The sequence below is a fragment of the Hylaeus anthracinus genome, unplaced genomic scaffold, assembly GCF_026225885.1.
Source record: "Hylaeus anthracinus isolate JK02 unplaced genomic scaffold, UHH_iyHylAnth1.0_haploid 3, whole genome shotgun sequence".
Lineage (NCBI taxonomy): Eukaryota > Metazoa > Arthropoda > Insecta > Hymenoptera > Colletidae > Hylaeus > Hylaeus anthracinus.
This window is the reverse complement of record NW_026535284.1, coordinates 15,693,995-15,711,828: the sequence shown is the minus strand read 5'-3', so window position 1 is coordinate 15,711,828 and position 17,834 is coordinate 15,693,995. Positions and strand designations below refer to the sequence as shown.

General features: G+C 33.6%; 3 protein-coding genes and 2 long non-coding RNA genes across 11 annotated transcripts; 2 read left to right on the top strand and 3 right to left on the bottom strand.

The window, feature by feature from the left end:
• Nucleotides 1-1,253: 1,253 nt before the first annotated feature.
• On the bottom strand, nucleotides 1,254-2,278 carry LOC128894174 (uncharacterized). Its single transcript, XR_008461471.1, has 2 exons — nucleotides 1,355-2,278; nucleotides 1,254-1,285 (listed from the first exon to the last, which is right to left on the bottom strand). It is a non-coding gene; the product is annotated as an uncharacterized LOC128894174 (long non-coding RNA).
• A 580-nt stretch (nucleotides 2,279-2,858) lies between these two features.
• LOC128893655 (uncharacterized) lies at nucleotides 2,859-3,519 on the top strand. The gene is made up of 2 exons (XR_008461391.1): nucleotides 2,859-3,129; nucleotides 3,201-3,519. It is a non-coding gene; the product is annotated as an uncharacterized LOC128893655 (long non-coding RNA).
• Nucleotides 3,520-3,550: 31 nt separating this feature from the next.
• LOC128893654 (speckle targeted PIP5K1A-regulated poly(A) polymerase-like) lies at nucleotides 3,551-6,423 on the top strand. Its single transcript, XM_054154783.1, has 4 exons — nucleotides 3,551-3,924; nucleotides 4,111-4,193; nucleotides 4,383-4,682; nucleotides 4,760-6,423. Exons 1-4 carry the CDS (start codon nucleotides 3,680-3,682, stop codon nucleotides 6,220-6,222), a joined length of 2,091 nt encoding a protein of 696 aa, XP_054010758.1. The 5' UTR covers nucleotides 3,551-3,679; the 3' UTR covers nucleotides 6,223-6,423.
• LOC128893652 (protein SON-like) lies at nucleotides 6,306-12,089 on the bottom strand. Of its 6 annotated transcripts, none has more exons than XM_054154779.1 (7): nucleotides 11,793-12,089; nucleotides 10,829-11,161; nucleotides 9,982-10,629; nucleotides 8,726-9,515; nucleotides 8,472-8,526; nucleotides 8,356-8,385; nucleotides 6,306-8,228 (listed from the first exon to the last, which is right to left on the bottom strand). In XM_054154779.1, exons 2-7 carry the CDS (start codon nucleotides 11,143-11,145, stop codon nucleotides 7,327-7,329), a joined length of 2,742 nt encoding a protein of 913 aa, XP_054010754.1. In that variant the 5' UTR covers nucleotides 11,146-11,161; nucleotides 11,793-12,089; the 3' UTR covers nucleotides 6,306-7,326. The 6 variants fall into 6 exon arrangements, with proteins under 6 accessions (XP_054010754.1, XP_054010755.1, XP_054010751.1 ...); XM_054154780.1 differs by having other exon boundaries at nucleotides 10,829-11,149; XM_054154776.1 differs by having other exon boundaries at nucleotides 11,336-11,871.
• A 152-nt stretch (nucleotides 12,090-12,241) lies between these two features.
• LOC128893653 (CLK4-associating serine/arginine rich protein-like) lies at nucleotides 12,242-17,067 on the bottom strand. Of its 2 annotated transcripts, XM_054154781.1 has the most exons (14): nucleotides 16,782-17,065; nucleotides 16,441-16,538; nucleotides 16,117-16,292; nucleotides 15,798-16,013; nucleotides 15,543-15,718; nucleotides 15,357-15,430; nucleotides 14,911-15,252; nucleotides 14,349-14,792; nucleotides 14,112-14,222; nucleotides 13,943-13,991; nucleotides 13,226-13,289; nucleotides 13,052-13,157; nucleotides 12,715-12,975; nucleotides 12,242-12,477 (listed from the first exon to the last, which is right to left on the bottom strand). In XM_054154781.1, exons 1-14 carry the CDS (start codon nucleotides 16,911-16,913, stop codon nucleotides 12,459-12,461), a joined length of 2,268 nt encoding a protein of 755 aa, XP_054010756.1. In that variant the 5' UTR covers nucleotides 16,914-17,065; the 3' UTR covers nucleotides 12,242-12,458. The 2 variants fall into 2 exon arrangements, with proteins under 2 accessions (XP_054010756.1, XP_054010757.1); XM_054154782.1 differs by lacking the exons at nucleotides 12,242-12,477; nucleotides 12,715-12,975 and having other exon boundaries at nucleotides 13,939-13,991; nucleotides 16,782-17,067.
• Nucleotides 17,068-17,834: the final 767 nt, after the last annotated feature.

The window sequence follows — 17,834 nt, the reverse complement described above, 5'->3', positions numbered from 1 at the left end:
AGAGCGGCGGTCGATTATTGGAAAAAGTGAATTGGATAAAAAAAAAAAAAAGAAAAAGAAAAGGAACGATGTGGAAGGGATTGAGAATATTTGGTTGGAAAGTGGGTTTTATAATTATACAGCGATAGGTTGATTTCGAACGCGCCAATTAATTGTTCATACGAAAACTTTTTACAGAGACTACGTTTCAAAATATTTTCATATTTCTCCATTCATAACGTATGCGTTTCTTATAGCTTTTGTACCCCGGGGAAAAAAAAAAGAATTTGTCCACTCAATAATTGTCGCAAAACGCAGAGTATTTATGCCAATTAGCAAACAACAGAGACGTATACATTTAAAATAGCGTAAGAACCGATCGCGATTTGTGTTCCAAACGATTTCCCATTACTTTCGAATATTTTACTAAAACGTACGAGATTTGTTGACCACGCGTCGTCGAAGAATTTAATGTGTATCATTTCGAAAGTAAAGTGAGCTCCTTGTAGAGTTACGCCGTAAATATTGTCGCCGTTTCACTTTTGAAGAAACCAAAAAAAAAAGAAAAACAAAATAACAAAAACAAAAAATACGAAAAATATTTAGAATACGTTAAGAAATTTCCGTCAGTCGCGTGTCTATTATTGTTCTGAAATAGTGGTAAACGTTTAAATGATTTTCCGATAACGACGTCGAATATATTGTTTCGCGTTTATTTCGATCCGAATTCTTTGGAACACATCGTGGCTGGATTAAAGTAATATAAGTTTCCTAACGTCATGTGTAAAAACATTGTGTTCAGAAAATATACTATAATACGACTGATATAAGCCGGTTACGCGAGATGCGAACGTGATTCGGGGAGGAATGACTGAAATATTGTCCCGAGGTTCTCGTTCGACGATCGCATCGCGCTAACCGACGTGAAAATATAAGGAATGAATACAGAGAAACAAACTGAATTAAGAAGAAACTGATTTATTAAGATGAAAATACTTAACAAAGCTCCATACAAGATGAAAAAAAGAGTTGTATGTACCCTGTAAACATTTTCATTATATTATATTATTATTGCTACTACTACTATACTTATTATTATTATTATATTATTATTATTATTACTACGATTAGCATTATTATTTTTATTATTACTCCTCCTGCTGCTACGTTTATTGTTATTTCACTGTTATTATTATTATTATTATTAGTACTTTTATTATTATTTTTATCATAATTATTACCATTATTTTTATTGTTATTACCACGGCTACTCCTACTACTACTACTACTACTACTACTACTACTACTACTACTACTACTACTACTACTACACTACTACTACTACTACTACTACTATTACTACTACTACTACTACTCCTACTACTACTACTACTACTACTACTACTATTACTACTACCACTACTACTATTACTACTATTATCATTATTACGGTTATTACAATTATTGCGATTATTATTATTTTTATTTTTATTTTTATTATATATAATAATGTAATTGAAAATTTGAAACGATATTACATAAGGTTAATAATAAACAAACGCATCTTCATTTTGTCGTTACACTTTTTGTTAGTCTCCTCAAGTCCTACTTCTGTCCAGCATTTTAAATGTTACGTCTTTCTAAACAATCTTAATAATAACAACAACGCAACAGTTTGAGATTTGCTATGCGTGTGATGCGTTTACCCTTTGTAGGAACAAGTTAAACGATTAAGTTTTATTACATTCTGATGAAAGAAAGAAAACGAATCCTAGATTCTTTATTCCAAAGAAAGCAATTATAATATTTTGCGGGAAGATAGTAGAAGCAATCGATTCGATGATATGTTGTCCTCGTTCTCATACTTTTATTATTTCCTCAAGTGGATAGTCGTTCATATTTACTATTTACATACGCATTATTTATTTTTAGTAATTTAAGTGTGAATTTGTTATTTTTTGTTTTATAAAAAGAAGCCATAGTCATCCCATATTCATTGCATAGATTAAACAATCTTCTGTTAACAATTAATGAGTATATCATTATTCTTGTTTCCTACTATCCTTTACAACTTCGTCGTGAATTTCTTTGTCCCCTTTTTATGAAGTCCTATTCAGTCCTATTATCGTCGTCGTGCAAAGTTATTTTGCTGATTTTCAATGTTGCAAAAATGTTCGTAATAAGTTAAACAATTACAGTATGTTTCATTCATGATAGAATAATGTATTTTTTTAATATTGAATATTGTTTATTTAACCCTTTGTACCCGGCGCATTTTTTTTTGTAGCCTTAAGTAACGAATGACGCATCATTGCCCCAGAGTAACGAGTAGTACCATAATTGTTAAATAATATGGTTTATTAATCATAAAATTCATTGCATGCATATTTTGATATATATAGAAGCACAAACGCCAGTTAATGGACACACAAATGGTATCGCCATCTAGCGGAGAGGTCCGAACTACTTTTCAGACCGTTTTTTCAAAAGCATTAATTACGTACTTTTCTCTGTATGTTATCTTACATCAAAATTATCATTATTCAACATTTAATTGTTCATTTATACATTAATAATTAATTGATATTAAGTTTTTTAAATAATTAAATAATTAAATAATTAATTTACTTCACGACAAACTTGGGCGGTTCGCCGAGAGATGGCGCCACATGTTTCGGTTTTCTAGTTATTTAAAAATATTAATATCAATCAATTATTAGAGTACAAATAAACAATTAAATGTTGAATAATGATAATTGTGATGTAAGATAACATTTATATGCAGAGAAAAGTACGTAATTAATGTTTTTGAACAAAACGGACCGAAAATTAGTTCGGACCTTGCCGCTAGATGGCGATACCATTTGTGTGTCCATTAACTGGCGTTTGTGCTTCTATGCGTCCATACATCAGTAGATGAGCGTATATTATGTATGGTATATTACGTATTTTACTAATATCTGACAAACGCAGACAAATAGACGTGTGAACAGTGAAAACATACCTTGGATTAGAGTGGGTTAAATATAAATGTTGAATCTTAACCTGCAAAAACTTGATCACTATTATTTGCTACCTTTTTATATTAATTTCAATTAATTCTGATGTCTGATTTTGGTATTTCTCATATGTATAATTACTTTTTTTATGGTAAATTACTCAAACTTTACATTTGACAATCTGTAAGAATTGATTTATTTTATTTATTATATTATTTACAGGTTTCAAAATATGATGGTACATTACAGAATATATGTTTGTTTGTTGCATTATCCTATTCTGAGGATTTGGAATAATAGAGCAAATAATATGTGATGTTAAATATGCTTCTTTGAGAATACTGGTTTTTCCTGTCTAAAGAGTAGTTAAGAAAAATAGTAAACAATAAGAAGTTCTTAATAAAAACGATAATTACAGATGTAAGAATGTACAGAAGTGCTAAGTATAATCGATAAATTAAAATGAAGTTGTCAACAATATTGAGTTAACATCTTCAAGCATGTCAAAATAAAAATAAAAGGGAACCCAGATGTTTACTTATTTTGTGTGAGAAGTGAATTATTTATTTTTCTAAGTAAATCATTTATGCATTGTTTTATAAAATATGATTGGTTAACAATATTGACAGAAAGAAAAAACAAATAGAATCTTTTTAACTAAGATTTGAGAGTATCGCAAAAGTTTTGATACTTAGTTGACAATGTCTCTACATTGCAACATATGTTTGTTGAACTTTCAAGATAATAATGCCTTTCAAGGCCACCTTGGAGGTAAGAAACATTTTAAGAAAGTTCAACAGGCCGAAATCGTTGAAAGGTCAATAGTAGTATCACCGTTACCAAAATGGATCCAAGGCCGTCAGTTTATTAATTTTTTCCAAAGACATGGCAAAATCAAACAGCATAAAATCGGTCCAGATTACCTTATCATAGAATTTTGTGACAGGTATTAAAATGCGTTTAATACATTTCTTGGCATTAATTTAAATGTTTTAAGTAAAAGTGATATTTTTATTTCTAATACTTTTACTATATTAACAATGATAAATATGTCTGTAATTGTAATTTCTAATTTACAGTTACCTAATTTGCTTCTTGGTTTATTTACAATAATAATTTTTTCGTATTGTAGTAAATCTGCTGAAGCTCTATTAAAAACACCTGTTTGGCTACACAACAAAAAATTGAATATAAAAAGAAGAACACTGCAAGATGGTAAGTATCGTTAAAGGTACTATATGTTTAGTTCTATATTGCTCAAGTTCAAGTGGAAAATGTTTTGTTCAAAGCAGCAAATATTAGAACTGTTACATGTAGTTTCCTTATTAAAACTAAAGTTACTTCTTTTCTTATTTAATTGAATACATATGGAATACTTTCAAATTATAAATATTTTATTTCAAGATCAAAGGGAGCCAAAGTCAACAAAGCAAAATAGCCCCATAGAAACCGAAGGCCAAATAAGTTACAATAACATAAAACAAATATTCAAAAGTAAGACCACGTTCGATAATCAGTTAGCAGTATTTCTGAATACGATACAACTTACCGATGAAGAAATCGAAGAAAGATACGATCCCATTTGTACGAAACTGAACATGATGTTTAAGGTAGTATTTCCAAGATGTACTACATACAAATTTGGTTCGACTCAGACAGGACTAAGTTTCAAAAACTGTGATTTAGATATATACGTAGATATTGGTAAGATTTATAATTTATTATTAAATTTTGTATGGAATATTAATTGTTTTACGTTATATTAATATGTTGTATTCAAGGTGAGCCAATATACGAAGCTGAACATGAATTGCGAGATGTATGGACTATGTCGAAAATCTTTAGGGTAGTGAAGAAAATGTTGTACCGAAAGAATTACGTTTTCTCTAATATAGTATTAATTCCAAGAGCCAAAACACCTATCATAAAATTTTGTTATGTTAAAACAGACGTTTCTTGTGATATTTCATTTAAAAACATGTTAGGTATATATAAAACTTACTTGATAAAGCATTGCATTTCTCTGGATAGCAGACTGAAGCCGTTAATGATGCTTATCAAATACTGGGCGAGACATTTTAAAATATCTGGCACAGGAAGAATATCAAATTTCGCTTTAGTTTTGATAATTATCTTTTATCTGCAGCAGCCGTCCGTTAACATTATTCCTCCTCTAATGAAACTCCAAGAGACTTGTAATCCACAAGTTATAAATGGTTGGCAAGCTAATTTTGATGAAAATGCAACCTTGCCTCCGATTACTAATAAGAACAGCATTCCACAACTCCTTCATGGTTTCTTTCTTTTCTATGCATCTTTTATGTTCAAATCGCAAGTGATTTGCACATTGGATGGAATGACACGTGCAGAATCGGAATTTGAGGATTTCGAAAGTCTGCCAGAGTATATGCATAGGTATAAAGAATATGCCAGACACCCTGACAATATTAAATTAAATACCAATAGACCTATATGCGTCCAAGATCCTATAGAACTTAGTCATAATATCACAGCGTGCACACCATACCTTCTGTTGGGCACTTTTACGAGGTACTGTGCTATTGGCTCTGAGATCTGTGCAACAACTAGCAAAGATGGGTACAGAGATTTGCTGGACACCTTGTTTGGTACGGTGCTACCAAAGAAACCTCCTAAAAATAAATTTATAATTACGATCTCTGCGAATCGTTTTCAGCAGGTCAATAAATCGAATGATAGCAAAACAAATGCTGCTGAGAATTCGAAATTTACTCAAAGGGATTGGTATTTTACTGTCTTTAATATAGTAAAAGATATTTTTGAGAAGGTTTTTAAATTACAAGTGGAAGTTCTCACCGCTGATGTTGAAGCGAAGCAACAGAAAATTGAAATGTTATCAGATGTGCATACAGGGAAATATGAGAAACTTGTACTCCATTGTATCGGTTCTCACTGTGTATGGCGTAATAGAAAAATTATCAGTGTTGTTTTCGATACTAGCTTGAGTTCTCTGGAAAAGGAAACTCTTATATCGGAGAAAGTTATAGAAAACTGTGGTAAAACAAGCGAGACGAATGGTATAAAGTTAGATTTTATATGCACATTCGAAAAGAAAACAGATCTGCAAAAGGTTTTTTTGACTATAAATATTAAAGATTGCGACGATAATGTTTTTCAAGAATTCGCATGTTTTGCTAAAAATAAGCTACCTGAGATAGTAGAACGAACATTGATACACATGCAACAATTCGATAAATGGTACTAAATAAGTGCATAATATGTCCAGATATATAAATACACGACTATGGACCAAAGGTGTGTAACTATTGGAAATCATTAGGAATTACATCTTTATCACTGATGTAGTATAATTTCTTTATACAGATGTTACAATAGTTTTTCTTTTCATTTTAATTAAATTGATATTGCATTATTGTGTGTAAATAAACTTATATATTTATTCTAATCATCTCTTTTATTCAAACTATTATTCAAAATCCATTTGTGTAAAAAAAAAATAGAAATTTCAACGACCTCTAAATCTAAAAAGTTACACCTATAAGGAAAAAAGGTGATCCTTACGGCATTGTTTGTTCCTTTTTTAATCAGATTTTGAAGCCAATCTCGAATAACTTGCTTCGTAGATAAGCTTTTCAGCAACATTCTCTATATTAAATGTTAAGTATTAAAATAAGGAAAAAAGTTGAAATACAGAAGAATATTTCTGTATTTACTTTTCCATCTCTACATGGTATCCTTTTACATGCTAATTAAATCTGACGACTTTAGTTAACAGAAAATAATTTGCATTTTTGTTCCCCAAAATATTTTCTAGATATCGTTTTCGTCCACCTTCAACGTACTAATGAAAAACGATGTTCCAATATCGTTTCAAAGGAATTTTAACCGCATGTTCACAGAAATCGTGTCAGTTGTACGAAAATGACAGAATGATTCATTATAGAGAACGATTAAAAATCATATGTGAAATTTGTACAATTAACACATATAGTATGGCGTAACGCCATAAATAGTATTTCTCCTTGCACTATCATTTGAAGCGTTTATTTAACAAACATTACGTAGAAATGATCTTGCATTTCTAGTGATATAACTATATATACCGTGTCCGTGGACATTTACATATTGTCCACATGTTTCCCTCTATTATACGACGTTCGTATTCAAATCGTATTTAAAATGCGTTTTATTATAAATGTCACAGATACTTAATCTGAATAAAAGAAAGCAACTTATTTACATTCGCTTCCCAGTTCTGTTGCAAGAATAGATGTAACTATTTTGATATATCGATATATTTGATTATATAATTCTACAACATTGTAAATTGTGCTTTACACAAGTAAGTTTAGAATTTTCCACGAAAGCTTCCACGGCTACGATAGGACCTTCCTCCCGAATATTTGCCTCTGTACACGTGTTGTTTAATTACGGGACTCGACCTGCCTCTCAATATCTTCCCTCTTCCATGCCACTCTGCTCCTCTTTGGAATGTATGCTCCAATTCGATCTCTTCCCCGGAATCCTCCAATATCATAGGACTTTCGCCGCGACTGTGATCACTTCTGGTTTCGTGGAAGTCATCACGCTCGTTGAGAGAGTGTCTGTAGGTGGGTGAGTATCTATCGCGAACGTAGTGATCCCGTACCGATCCTTTGTGACTGGAAAAGCTATCCCTATTCCTAATCGGCGATCCTAAAGAAACGGAATCTACGCGGTGCTCGCGATCGTCTGTTCGTCTAGAGGGAGATACAGTCCTGTTCCAAGTTCTCTTTTGGGAAGAATTACTCAAACTCCATCTCAAATCGTCAGCCTCTCGAAACTTGGGCGTATAATCGAAAGTCTCGCGCACGTTCCAATCCAGCCGATCCATGATGGGTTTCTTGTCTTCCTTGGTAACTTGCTGGAGATCTTGAGGGTAAACTTGTACTTCGAAATCCACCATTGTGACACTCGCTTGGACGAGTTTCGTACTCGTTTCCACTTCGTCGGTCTGACAGATCTTCTGGTGCATTTGTACATTCGACTTTACCGGTGTAAGACACTCACCTGCTTCCTCCTCTTCCCAATATATCTTGCTCTTGTTCTTTTGCAAAAGTATGGAGTTCGATGTATACATATCCAGGTCATTCTGTACACTTTCCTTTTTTGGGTCGTAGAAAAATCGTCCCTTCATTTTTAACCGTGGATCTTCCGTAGGAAGTTCCCGCAGAGCATGCTCACAGTGCCGTAATATCTCAGGCTTAAATCCTGGCGGGGAGAAAAAGATACAAATTCACGTAGCGTTAACGTCAAGTTAGAATGTAGAATTTAGAATGTGGTTGTAACATTATTTCCTTAATAATTTTAAGATATTAAACAATTGTAACGTTCTTACCTGGATAGAGGACTGGCAGATTAGCTGAATCTAAAAACAACATATAACAAAATTTAAAGAAAGTCTGTAAACGCGAATGTCAAGAACAACAAGGTAAAAATAGGTTTTTCTCGCACCTTTTGCGGAAACAGATGCTTCCAGCAGACTGGATAAACTCGTCTTTTCAAACTGCTGCAAGATCAATTCAAAGGGTAAACATTAATGTTTTCACATGGAAGAATAGAACACGTATCCGCAGGCTTTGCGAACAAAACACATAAAATCGTTATTTGCAAAAACTAGTTTCTGTTTCGACAACGAACAGTGAAATATGCAAGTACGTATAGGTAGAAAAAAAAACGACTTTTTGTACAATGTATAATACAATTACTTTTGTATCGGAGATAACTGGTGGTTCAGGAGTTTTTAGTCGTTCTTCTTGGGAAGCCTGATAGCCGTTATAGGAGTCTCTATAGCGTTCCCTGTATTTTTTTGATGCTTTATCCTTGGATTTACTCGAAAATTCGAAGTTTTGAATTTGCGACTGCTGGGGAGGTGTCTGTAGACCGTACGCTGTTGGAGTGTGTTCCATGGATCCTGTGGCAGGTTCTGGTTGCGGTGAAGTGATCGGTGCGGGGAGAAGCGGTGGTCGATGGGCGGGTTGGATCGAGTTGGCGTTCGGTTGGTTGTACATAACTGGGCCAGAGACGTATTCGGTTTGAGGTAACGGATGCAACGGTACGGAGTCGAAGTTCACGGTTTGAGATGAGTGTTCAAAGTTGATGAATGGTGGTGGTCCGCTGCCAGGAGTTACACCTGACGACATGGGTGGTGGTAGTCCAGGTTGATGTATGTAAGGTGGCATTGGTGGCATCGGTGGTCTAGGCTCTGCTTCTGGTTGATACACGACGGTGTTCATCAACGGTGATATCCCATCCATTGGGGGAGGAGGTGCATATCCAGTGTTTATATGCGACGTCACTATAGCTTCGTTCCTCAACTGCCTCGTCAATTCGTTGATGAAAGGTGATCGCTTTCTCGTACGACGTTCTATCGACCTACTTCGAGTTCTGCTCCTGCGTCGAGGACTGTAACGTCTGTTAATCGGCGAACGGCTGGCTTTTCTTCTAATGCGTTCCATACTTCGACTTCGCTGCCGATCCCGTGATCGACTTCTTCGGCTTAACAATTTAAAATCTAAGTTGAAATACACCACTAGATGAAATTCAAAGTTTATTGCATTTATTGGTATAATTCGATTCTAAACATTAAGCGCACGCTATACTTAGGTTTCAACATACAAGGTGGAACAGCTGGACGGTTCGAGCGATATTGTCTAAACTATCATTAATTCTAGAAAATCTTTCAGGAAAAAGTTAAAACATTCGAGGGGGCTTATCTTATATGACTATTGTCTTTTTCTTTGGTCCAGATGCCGAGATGTAGCCCTCCTCGAATCTTCTAACTTTTCCCTGAAAGATTTTCTGGAATTAATGATAGTTTGAGCAAAATCGCTCTGTAACGGTCTAACTGCTCCACCCCGCATTTGACAAGGAAGATTGACAATAAGACAAACAGTACATTGTTTCTCTATGATAAAATAAAAAAAAGAAGTGTAACGTATGCTTAAAAATATTGTCCTCTCACCGTTCGTGTATATTCGTACGTCTTCTGTGTCGTTCAGCACTCCATCTTCTATCCGCGCTTGTTCTTCGTTCCCAGCTGAGTCGTCTGACAGGACTCCTTCTTCTCTCTGGACTAAACGCAAAAGGACTTCTACGGACACAATTAAATCTTGGGCTTCTTCTTTTTTCTGGACTAAACCTCAACGGACTTCGATGCCTTTCCATGCTAATTTTGAAGGGACTCCTGCAGCGCTCAGGGCTTAAAATTAACGGGGATTTCCGTCGAGAGTTTAGAGAATTTAATCTAATTCTATCTGGAGTCCTACGCCTTAACGAATTTCCACCTTGGCGTTCTAAACTCTTACGCCGCTCTCGACTTCTACGGATATGCATTTGCACTTGTTCCAAACTCTGTTTCTCTGCGATGCTTTGAATCGCCTCTGTCTCTGTACCAGGAGGCACGACATTGTCAGAGTCCAACAAATGCTTTATAGCTTTCTCTTTTTCCGCTAAAAGCTTACTCTCGTTATCTCTTTTTGTTCGTATTTTATCCCTTTCTATGTCTTTTGTGCTTTTGGAAGGATCGCGACGTATCTCCTCGTGCTTCTTCTCTTCTTTCTTTGGTCTTTCGCGGCTATAAGATCCTTTGCGTTCGCGACGGTGTCTCTCCCTATAAGTAGTTTAAAAGTCCCACTGTACTTTTAAATATACTCAATGAAATATAACACCGATAAGTTGTAATATACAAATAAAGTATAAACTGATTCCAATGTATAAGATTCTGACATTACTATAATAACATTATATAACAAGTTCGTTCTAAGGCATAATAATTAGTGGTAAAAATTATTTTATATTGTTGATGCTACCTAGAAGGCCGCTTTTGTTCTTGTTCCTTGAAACGAGAAGTTTTCAATTCGACCTCGCGGCTTTTCTCTTCGTCGCCTTCCCAAGCATCGACGACATCCAAACCTTCCATGAAATCTTCATCATCGAGAAACTCTTGAAGCTCTTCATCTGGTATCTCCTTCAAACCTTCGATCGCACGCTGTACATCTTCGTTTGTACTTTTCAAAGCTGATTCCTTTTTATTGACACTTTGTTTCTGACGGACCAGATCCGTCGATTCGTTTTGCACATTATTTTTCACACTCGAATCTTTCATTTTCTTGGATGTATCACTCATTTTTCTGAAAGATTAACTAAATTGCTGAATTAATTTAAAAAACTGCCTTTAGTAAAACAATAAAGGAATTACTTAAAAAAATGATTACTTTATTCATAAAATTAGATTAAATTTAATGAATAGTTATCAGAGAGTATTGGTATATTGGTATAGGTTAATAGTGAATTTTGAAATTCATATATATGCTTACAAAATATATGTTTTCATCGAACACTGTCCAATGGTAATACAATGAATAGAATGAAATTTTTACGGAAATCACATTGTATCGAGTACACTGAATTTTTTCTTTTAAACGCTTATACTCGAAAAAAATAATGATTTCTTCTTAATCAGAAACAATAAACGCACCTCTTAACCTTTCGATGGAATACACAAAATTGATATTAACATTCTCATTACGTAATTCGTGCAATCTTTATTTAGAATCGAAATAATTCAAAGAATCATGTCTTTGTTCATTTCGCGAACGATGTTTATACTTTCTCTTTGAAAATCGAGATTAGTTGTTTGCCAAGTAGACTGCTCTAATGGGTAACGTACGCGCTTATTATTAATAATACTTAGTATAATTAAGTACGCAACGTATATCCATCGATAATAGTTGCAATGCGTACTGGCGATAATAGAAACGAATAACGACTAACTTGATTCTCTTTAAATTTCTATTATGTAGAAATATTCGAATCCGAGAACTCGAAAAGTCAACATGTACCTACTCCGCCATATTAGTTACTACAGATGTAGATTTGAGCAATTTGAGATATAGTCAGTATTGTATAGTAGAAAACAAGAACATGCTAGTAAGTAATTTTCTATATTCATAAACAATTCAAGACTATTCGCCTTCAATGTTTGTATGTTTAATTACGCTACTTTTAAATTACCAAAGAATACAGATTTGACCATTTTGTGCTATAGTGTCTAGTAAAAAACAAGAATATGCTATGTAGTAAGTAATCTTGATCTATACTTGTTTCACAACCTTTAGGCATGAATCCCATTGTAACGTTAAAACCACAACAATAACGTTAAAGGAAATGGGGAAACAAGGAATAAACTGAGCACAGCTTACATTTAACAATAACGACAAACATAAATAAACAACTGTATTTTTATTTTATATCGTAAGACTAAACAATATTAATTAATAGTAAAGAGTAACTGTAAATGATATCATGTTTTATTACTTTTTTCTTCTTAGCATTTTCTTAGAACATTCGTAGCGTTTTACGGAAGGAATGCAATACAGGAAGTGTCTAATAAAATTTGAAATCCATCAAAAGGAAGATTAACCACGAATTCTCTTGTTGTCAATAATCGACTAGGCCGCTAAAAGAATTAAAACATTTGAAAGAATATAACGATAGGGTCACTTAAATTTAAATATAGTACAGGATGGAACGTTAAAATGGGAACACCCGACTATTTTTGTTATTTATGGTTGTATAAAAAAAATCTGGAGGAGTACATGTAATGGTGGGATCGTTTTCTTTTAAAGTCATTTTTTAAAGAGATTCCATTTAAATGCTTCACCCTGTATAACGTACGAATCATTTGCATTTTTACCGACTACTTCTTGGACTCAAAGAACGAAGCGGCGAATCTCTGTATCTTCGACGAGATTCAGTTCGAAACTTTTCTCTATCGTCACGCCTATCTCTCTCTCTGTCTCGTTCCCGTTCGCGATCGTTTTCAAAATCTCTCGTGTCTCTCTCCTTCCTCTCTCGACGCACTATTCGTGGACTACGTCCAGGACTCGGTGTGCGCGATACAGAGGAATGTGAATCAGAACTATGACCTTCGTAACGATGTCTTCGTTCTCTTTGTCTAAACGTTATTCACGTTATTTAGTTACCTAACGTTTATGTTAATCTATTCATATGTATGGAATTATGTAACATACTTTCTACGTAATTTCAAGGACATTTCCCGAATTTCGTCTTCCCTATCTTGTCTTTGCTGCTCCATCTTTTCAATCCTAAGCTGTTCTGCTTTTTTATCAGCTTTATCTGTTGAACGTAATCATTGTATTATAAGGAGATATTAATAATCAATGATCCAGACAAACTGAACTTACATTGCTTGTTTAATAAAGCTTGCATTTTCTTCTTAAGCCGCTCCTGGGGTGTGATTTTCAATGACTGAAAGATGTAACTCTTAAAAGTCTGTTATAAGTTATTACGATTTCTTTTGTAATATATATAGAAGAACATAAAATTTATCCAAGATTTAAATACAAATTTCACTGTACTTGATAATATGTTAAAATATTCATTTAAATTATTTGTTAGAAGAATACTTCATTGTAAAGTATATCCTATAATGAAGCACTCTTTTCATTATATTACTATTTCTACAAAACAAATAAATCGTACCACAAAACATTCGATGTTTTCATTCTGATAATGTCAGTAATAAAATTAAAATTAAAAAAAAAAAAAAAAAAAAAAAAAGAAATACTTATGAAATTCGTCTACATAGTCGTAAGAATAAAAATTATTTATATTGTTAAAACTGTTGTAATGAAAATTAAAATTGCAATACAAATTTATAAGAAAACGTGAATAACTATATTAAAAAATTCAATTCCTTCGTAGCTTCGTTAAACAAGCGAAAAGAAATTAAAATGAAACGTAAATAATACTATGTAGGTATTTTATATTGCCCAACAGAATGAAAACAAGTAGCACTTGCTGAGGTTCATCGTCGAGAGGGTAGTTTATATAGAGAGTATATACTGTCTTTTATTCTCTGTGCTTTAAGTGACTAAGTAAGCGTTATGGTTCTTACTGACTTTGTGCCCGCCACCAGAATTTGTACTTAACCCTGCTTTTGGCTTGTTCCTGAAATGTTTAATATATTTGTCAGTATTGCGTGATATATTTTAATTATACTGTCTGACGAATAAAAACTTTCCTGCGATGACTATGAATTTGGAGACAATAGGATATAACAGAACTTACATGCTCGTGGTGTTATTAACTGTTGGTTTTGGTGCTGCCATAGGAATTTTGTCCTCGCTATCCGATAATTCTAACTCTAGGCTTGACGATTTTCCACGTCGGCCGTAATATCTAAAACCACAACAATGATCTTGAAATCTCTTTAAGAAATGACAATACAACCATAAATAACAAAAATATTCGAGTGTTCCCGTTTAAACGGTTCACTTTGTATATCATTGGAAACATGCGTCGTACCTTGGCAGTGCTGGCGCCTTATTCTCAACGCTCCGCGATCGCTTGCACCTGGATTGACTCCTCGATCTCGATCTCGATCTAGATTGGGATTTAGTTCTGGAGCGAGATTTAGACACCGACTTCGACGGAGAGTAATGTCTTCGACGATAACTATCTCTCGAATGGCTTCTATTGTGCGACTTGGATCTTGATTTCGACCGTACTCTTGATCTAGATCTTGATTTCGACTTCGATCTGGATACACTGCTCGAAGACAAACTTCTAGACCTTTTTTGGCGGGAACGAGATCTAGATCTCGTCTTTGATCTCGAAACAGTACGCGAATGAGATCTGCTAAAGCTTCGACAACGAGATCTAGATTTACTTCTGGTTCGTGATCTTCTGGAACGACTTCGTGTTCGCGATCTTGTAACTTTTCTGTGCCTTGATCGTGTTCTTCTAGATCTGAAAATCATTCATCAGTTGATGTATCAAGTATAGGTATTAAATACAGCAAAACCTCAATTTAACCAAGAAAATTTTAGTCTGCTAAATCGAAGTTTCACTGGCCAAATAAAATTACCTCATTCTGGATGTACTACGCTTCCTGTCACGGTTTCTGTAAGACTTTGATTTATTAACCGAACGAGAGCAACTTCTCGACCTCGATTTCGAAAGTTTTCTGTTAATCGTTCTCTCGCTGAGCGTTGGACTGTCCGATCTCCTTCGCCTGAGATGGGAGTAATTGACTTTTTTTGAACTAGAAGAAGTAACATGAGATGAACTTCCATGGGTTTCCTCTTCGTCGCCAAAACTTGTAATGTAAGTAATTTGTCCAGTATTTACAGGTGATACAGATCTTGAACGAGATTTGGACGAAGATTTTCTGTAAGGGTTGTATTCGGGACTCTCCCTTGCTGCGTAACTTGATGCATAAAATAAATATGTTACAAATACATTCATTGAATTTTCAATTAATTTAAATAATATACATTGAAGACAAATTTGGTTTTTTAATGTATTAATTACCTGGGTGGACTCATTACTCTGCCAATCATCTTTTTCTCCCTAAATGCACGTCTTTCTCTTCGTGATCTTCTTCCCTGTATTCATAATACGATGAAAATGTAACTCTTATTTCTATTTTTTTTTTTTTTACTTTTATTGTATAACAGTTAGTACGAAAATATGAAAAATGAATGAAACATGCTTTACCGAGTACATAGCTTTCTCTTCTTCCTGTTTACGTGCTTGTCTTAATGTCTCGGCTTCCTCGAAATCTTGCGTTAAGAAACTAAAATAATCAGCTCCTAAAAGTCCATATTTTTGAGCCACTAAATTCATTTCATGTGCTTGAGATGGCTCTATTTGAGATACATCTACGCAAATATCTAAAAAATTCAAATTCATATTATAATAACTGTAATATGTTATGTCCAAAGTTGTATCATGTATTTGGAGAATATATACCTAAATCTATATCACTATCTTCATCGTCTGCTTTTTCATCCGATACAACATTGTCCAATGACTTTACTGTTTCAGGTATCGGTTCTTCTGTTTCATAATTGTATCCAATTGCTACATTATTACATGATTTCTTCTTATCTCTTGTGGAATCTAATTTTGTAGATGAACCAAACTGTTCTTCCAAATGTATTTGGTGCAGAAATTTTTCTTCAGTAACTTAAAAATGATAATATAGTATATATAAAAATATTAAAAATGATAATTGATCAAACACTTTTGAAGCTGAGACATAAATATTTAAATAAGAACAATTTCTCACCCCCTAAAAATTCATTTTGAACTATTATACGATAACGTTCGTAATTGATATGTCTATCTTCACTAGTGAGAGCTATATCTACATCGATAGAATGTGGTCCTTCTGGTATCCAATCAAGATGAGCACGTACATCGAAACGGTCAATGAGATTGTCTTCGTTTCCTTGCCATGGCATCCTATTTATATAACACATGAATTATTTTTCTTTGTACAAAAAACATTATTTTACTTTGGGGTAAAATAAATTAATTTAAAAATAGAAATTTAAATATACATATAGTGCTATTAATATTGATATATCATATTAGGTAGATTTTAACTTACATATTAGCAGGACTATCGCCAGCTGTAGCTATCGCTGGATCCAAATGTATTTTGCACGGTCTGCCATGAAGTTGCAGAAATTGTGTAGGATCTGATTTCTAAAAAAAATATATGTATATGTGTAAAAAACGCGTATTTATGCATTACACTTGACTGTACTTATGCTTCTAAATTTTATTGCTTTCAAATAATCAATAAATAAATAAAAAATAAGTGTGCAATTTATAATTACATTGAAAGATCGACTCTTTGAGGTTAGAAAACAAAAGGATTGTTATAATTGCTATAAATTGTTATAATTGTAACGTAAGCGATGTATGATTATTTTGTTGATTACTTACAATTTTTTCATAATAATCTCGTCGACGTTCGGCTCGACGACGATAATCTACTAGCATTCCACGAATTTTTTTTTCTTGTTTTCGAGCTTCATGCCACATTCTACCACCTGTCTTTTTCACGGAAAAGCTCATTTTACATGTCAAATGATTCGCGGATCGCTAACTCAACAAGGAACTTTCATGTAGTTAAAAAGTACTACATAAAAAACCAAAAAATTGTTAATTAATGAACTTATCCTCCGTGAGGTAGCCATACTGCATTTTAACCATTTTAACAAAAGCCGCATAAGCGCTACCTAGGGGGCCGCAAGTCAATCAGAGGTGCACAAATTTTGTATTGTGCAGTTGGCGAACGTGATAATGGAAAACGCCATTTTATATATTAAAAGGGCAGGAAATTAGAACCACTTAAATGGATTAATTAATTTTATAATTTATTTTGCTCCTACATAATATTTTTTAATCATGTTATAATAACAATTAAAGACACCATTTCATTTCAATTAATATTAATATAAGAATATAAACAGATAAGGTTCAAGTTAAAAGGTTTAAGCGATAATTGTTGCCACAACAATACAAGTCTAAAAAGAGTTTGTAAAAAAGAGAAAATCGACGCGATAAATGTGCTTTAGATATTTTTAAAATCGTGTCATCGTTGACTTTCCAAGAAATTTTTCCAATCGCTACATCATTACACGAGTTCTTACTATCCGTCGCAGAATCTAATTTCGTAGGCGAACCAAACTGTTCTTTTAAATGTATTTGCTGGAGAAGTTTTTCTTCGGTTACTAAAAAATGGTAACACGATATACATGAGAACATTAAAAATGATAATCGACTTTTCAGGAAATATTTCGACAATTTTCCATTTAACAATGAAAATTCCGAATGAATGTAAGCTGAAGGGTGGGGAGTGTGTAAGTACGTTTAAGTTGATTTGGAATGGAAGGATGGAATCGAGTTAAGGAAAGAGGTTGGATGCGTGCGCGAAAGGATTAGGGTAATGAATGATTCGTTAGTGCGGTTACTTAATTGTGCACGTAAACATAC

Coding starts and splice junctions, on each gene's coding strand:
- LOC128893654 (XM_054154783.1), top strand. CDS start 3,680: ATGTCTCTACATTGCAACATATGTTTGTTGAACTTTCAAGATAATAAT. Junction 4,194..4,382: donor AAGAAGAACACTGCAAGATG/GTAAGTATCGTT, acceptor TTTTATTTCAAG/ATCAAAGGGAGCCAAAGTCA. Junction 4,683..4,759: donor AGATATATACGTAGATATTG/GTAAGATTTATA, acceptor GTTGTATTCAAG/GTGAGCCAATATACGAAGCT.
- LOC128893652 (XM_054154774.1), bottom strand. Junction 9,516..9,981: donor CGTACGAATATACACGAACG/GTGAGAGGACAA, acceptor TAAATTGTTAAG/CCGAAGAAGTCGATCACGGG. Junction 8,527..8,725: donor CAGTTATCTCCGATACAAAA/GTAATTGTATTA, acceptor TTGATCTTGCAG/CAGTTTGAAAAGACGAGTTT.
- LOC128893653 (XM_054154781.1), bottom strand. CDS start 16,913: ATGAGCTTTTCCGTGAAAAAGACAGGTGGTAGAATGTGGCATGAAGCT. Junction 16,014..16,116: donor TCAAAATGAATTTTTAGGGG/GTGAGAAATTGT, acceptor ATCATTTTTAAG/TTACTGAAGAAAAATTTCTG. Junction 13,992..14,111: donor GTTAATAACACCACGAGCAT/GTAAGTTCTGTT, acceptor TAAACATTTCAG/GAACAAGCCAAAAGCAGGGT.